The 3,856-nt window shown below is 55.9% G+C and overlaps 1 protein-coding gene across 1 annotated transcript in view; it reads right to left on the reverse strand.

Moving 5' to 3' along the window:
• Window positions 1-3,702, reverse strand: part of MPST (mercaptopyruvate sulfurtransferase) — a 10,585-nt gene extending 6,883 nt beyond the window's left edge. Inside the window, exons 1-3 of the mRNA XM_011925688.1 lie at window positions 3,448-3,702; window positions 1,399-1,454; window positions 1,089-1,164 (exon numbers count right to left, since the gene is read on the reverse strand). Coding sequence (XP_011781078.1) covers window positions 1,089-1,164; window positions 1,399-1,454; window positions 3,448-3,702 — 387 coding nt within the window. The remainder of the gene's footprint in view (window positions 1-1,088; window positions 1,165-1,398; window positions 1,455-3,447) is intronic.
• Window positions 3,703-3,856: the final 154 nt, after the last annotated feature.

Consider the following 3,856-nt stretch of genomic DNA (forward strand, 5'->3'; position numbering starts at 1 on the left):
CTGAGGCAGGAGAATGACGTAAACCCGGGAGGAGGAGCTTGCAGTGAGCTGAGATCCGGCCACTGCACTCCAGCCTGCGCGACAGAGCGAGACTCCGTCTCAAAAAAATATATATATACAAAAAATTAGCCGGGCTTAGTGGCGGGCATCTGTAATCCCAGCTACTCAGGAGGCTGAGGCAGGAGAACTGCTTGAACCCAGGAGGCGGAGGTTGCAGTGAGCTGAGGGCGCGCCATTGCAATCCAGCCTGGGGGACAAGAGCGAAACTCAAAAACAAAAAACAAAAAAAGAAAAAGTGCATTAACCTGACCCAGTGGTGCCAGGCTTCTCAGTAGGCAGTCAGTCTGGCACCAGAATCCGGACTTCTCAGCCACACACTCTATGCAGGCTCTGGGAGTCTGGTGAGGCCAGGTTTTGCCTGTCCAGCCTGGGCTCTCTCTGGCCCTTATAGCAGCAGCAACAGTGATTTCGCACTTCCCTCCCTCTCCTCTCCATCTTTCCTGCATGCCGCAGGCTGACAGTGTACCAGCTCGCCAGCCCGCTATGCCAGGCCAGCCCACAGCCTTCCTGGGTGTAGACTCCCCAAACACTTTAAGCCCCTTGTGCTGGGAAGCCACCACTGTGCAGGTGAGAGGAAAGGGCCCCTTCTGCCAGGCAGAGGCTGAGCCCCACCAGGGCACATGGCTGGGTGTGTGGAGTAAGGGCTGCAGGTCAGCCCTCACTTATCCCCTGTGCGAGGTCCAACCTTGACACCCATTGCAGGCAGTCCTGCCGGCGAAATGAAGGGGGCAGGTAGAGAACAACATCTGTGGACTGAGTGCCTCTGTGGCCAGGTCACATGTTAGGTACCGCAGCCTTGGGCAGGTATTAGGATGCCTGCTTTATGAATGAGGCCACTAGCAATTAGAAGAATAAGTGCCTTGCCCGTGGTCACAGAAGACAGCCTCAGGATTTGCAGCCAGAATCTGACCCCTCAGGCTGGACTTCCCCTGCCCCAGGTGCCATGATGACTAGGGCCTAATGAGTTCTAGGGTGACACCCTGTGCCCACCCCCACAGTCTCGCGGCAGCTGGCTTTTAGGAACCCACTTCACCCACGCAGTCAGGCCCTGTGCCGGACACTGAGCCCTCTTGCCTTTGCCAAGCCCTGGGGGGAAAAATCAGGCTGCAGGCAAGAGACAGTGAAATTGAGGACAGTTTAGGATTCAGTGTTGAGCACAGAGGGCCCCTGTGTCAGCCTGGGGTGGCAGCAGAAGAGGTGGGAAGGCTTCCTGGAGTAGGAGGAAGTCCAGACTAATCTGACTTTTCCAGGGACCCAGGAAGGCTCAGCATGGTCTTTAGGGTAGGGAGGCTGCCAAGGGATCTTTGGCTAAGGGGCGATCCCCATTATTTGCGTTACATCTCAGCTAGGGGGCGCTGTGCTGGCAGCTGCTGCAGGTTCCTTCCTGAGGAACCCTATTGTGGGAACCACAGCAGCCCTGGTGCACCCCCCAACTGTCCCCCATTCTTGAGGATCCTTGTTTCCCTCACCCAATCACCCATTTAGAGTAGAAAGAGCCCTGGTTTGGGAGCCAGAGAGCCCCCAAAATCAATGTAAACCCCACTCCACTGCTTAACTGGTTGCGTGACGGTGGCTGTGTAGGGTCTCTGGGTAGTTTCTGTTCCTTATAATGGAGCTTCCCACCCCCACCTCTTAGAGCCAAGATTAAACAATAAAGGTAGAGGGGCAACCGTCATGCATTACATCTGGCTGGTTTTAATAATCATTAAAAACGGTTTAGGCCGGGCGCAGTGGCTCACACCTGTAATCCCAGCACTTTGGGAGGCCAAGGCAGATGGATAATGAGGTCAGGAGTTCGAGACCAGCCTGATCAACATGGTGAAACCCTATCTCTACTAAAAATACAAAGATTAGCTGGGTGTGGTGGCATGAGCCTGTAGTCCCAGCTACCCGGAAGGCTGAGGCAGGAGAATGGCTTGAACCTGGGAGGCAGAGGTTGCAGTGAGCCGAGATCACGCCACTGCACTTTAGCCCGGGCGACAGACTGAGACTCCATCTCAAAATAATAATAATAATATTGCATTATTTCTTCCATTACTCTCATTGGTGGCCCTGGAACTGACAGCAGCAAATCTAAAATCTTAGAATTTCAGGGCTTGGTGGGACTTCAGAGACCTGAGGTCAACCTGCCTCAGTCTCCCTGCTTGATTGGCACTTCTCACAAAGGACTGTGGGCCATAAAGGAGGGTGTGAGGGTAGGCTGTGGGTGTCAGGGAGGGGTAGAAACCAGGTGCCTGTGTGATTCAGGAGCCGGGATCACCGTAGGTGGGGGTGCCCTGGGAGTGGAGAACCCCAGGACATAACCGCCCCAGGCTCATGTCAGGAGGGTACACAGCTGCACTGAGGCAAGCGTGAGTCGCAGGCTGGATCCAGGGTACCCATCGAGGAGCAGAGCTTGGGTGCTCCTCTAGGACCTCCCTACCTGGTCCCTCCTGCCCACCCCTCCCTCAACCACCAGACACTAGGCTTTGAGGATTGCTGTGAGCATTTTAGAACAAAACCTTTTTTAAAAAAGGGGGATGAGGCCAGGGACGGTGGCTCATGCCTTTAATCTCAGCACTTTGGGAGGCTGAGATGGGCAGATCGGTTGAGCCCAGGAGTTCAAGACCAGCCTGGACAACATGGCGAAACCCCATCTCTACCAAAAATTTAAAAATTAGCCAGGCATGGTGGCACATGCCTGTGGTCCCACCTACTTGGGAGGCTAAGGTGGGAGGATCGCTTGAGCCTGGGAGGTGGAGGTTGCAGTGAGCTAAGATGGCGCCACTGCACTCCAGTCTGGGCCACAGAACCACAGCCTGTCTCAAAAAACAAAACAAAACAAAACAAAAAAGGTCGGAGTTGGGGAACAAGGAAAGCGTTCCAGACTAGCCTCTGCAAAAGCTAGGGAGGAGCAATGGAGTCCCCCACGGTGAGCTTTTCAGGAATTTTGCCAACTGGTTGTTAAACACAGCTATTATTAAAAATTGAATTACATCAACTTATGACTACATGGTCTAAGTTAAAAACAAGCAATTTTTTTTAAAAGCACGAGGCTTCAGGGAAGAGCCAGGTAAGCAAAGGCAACCGGTACTATGTGGGCTTCAGACCAGGATCAGGCCCGGCCCGGCCTCAACTCTGGGTGTGTCCTCCAGCAACTCGCTCTGCCGCTCTCTCCTGTCTTAGTAAGTTTCTGGCCTACTCCTCAGTTATTGTGGGAACTAAGTTACACCACGGGAGTACCCAGCAAAGTGCCACACCAAGCAGGCCTTGACAATGTTAGTTCCTTTCACTCACTAACAAGCTATTGGCTAGTGGCTCTTTCTGGGGCCTGTGGGTCACTGGGGTCTCGTCTCCCTGTCCTCCTCTCTCTCTCCCACCCTCTCTGGTAGCACCAGGCCACCCCACCTCCACCCAAGGCTCCCCACCCGTCACTCGCCACGACCCCACCCGGCAGGCCGCCCCAAGCGGACAGTCACCCTTAGTGCCAACGTAGCGGCGCGACTTCTGTCCTAGACTGCGCCCCCTCTTCCGCCCAGGTCCCGCGCGGGAGCCCCGAGCCGCGCACCCCCAAAGAGCTACTCCCTCCGCCTCCAGAAAGGCAAGCCGCCACGCCGAGGCAGTTACCAGGATCTCGGACTCCTGGCTTCCCGACTCCGCCATGGCCCTCGCGACGCGGCGCCCCCTCCCCGCGCCCGCAGCTGTCCCCTCCTCCAGCCACCAACCTGCAGCTGGCCAAAGGGAGGAGACTCCGGCACAGCCCACTGCCGCAGCCACTCGGAGCCGCTGCTGCCCGCGCCTTCCACCGGCCGGGCCG

This window comes from Colobus angolensis, unplaced genomic scaffold, assembly GCF_000951035.1.
Source record: "Colobus angolensis palliatus isolate OR3802 unplaced genomic scaffold, Cang.pa_1.0 Scaffold65, whole genome shotgun sequence".
In the NCBI taxonomy this organism is placed as follows: Eukaryota; Metazoa; Chordata; class Mammalia; order Primates; family Cercopithecidae; genus Colobus; species Colobus angolensis.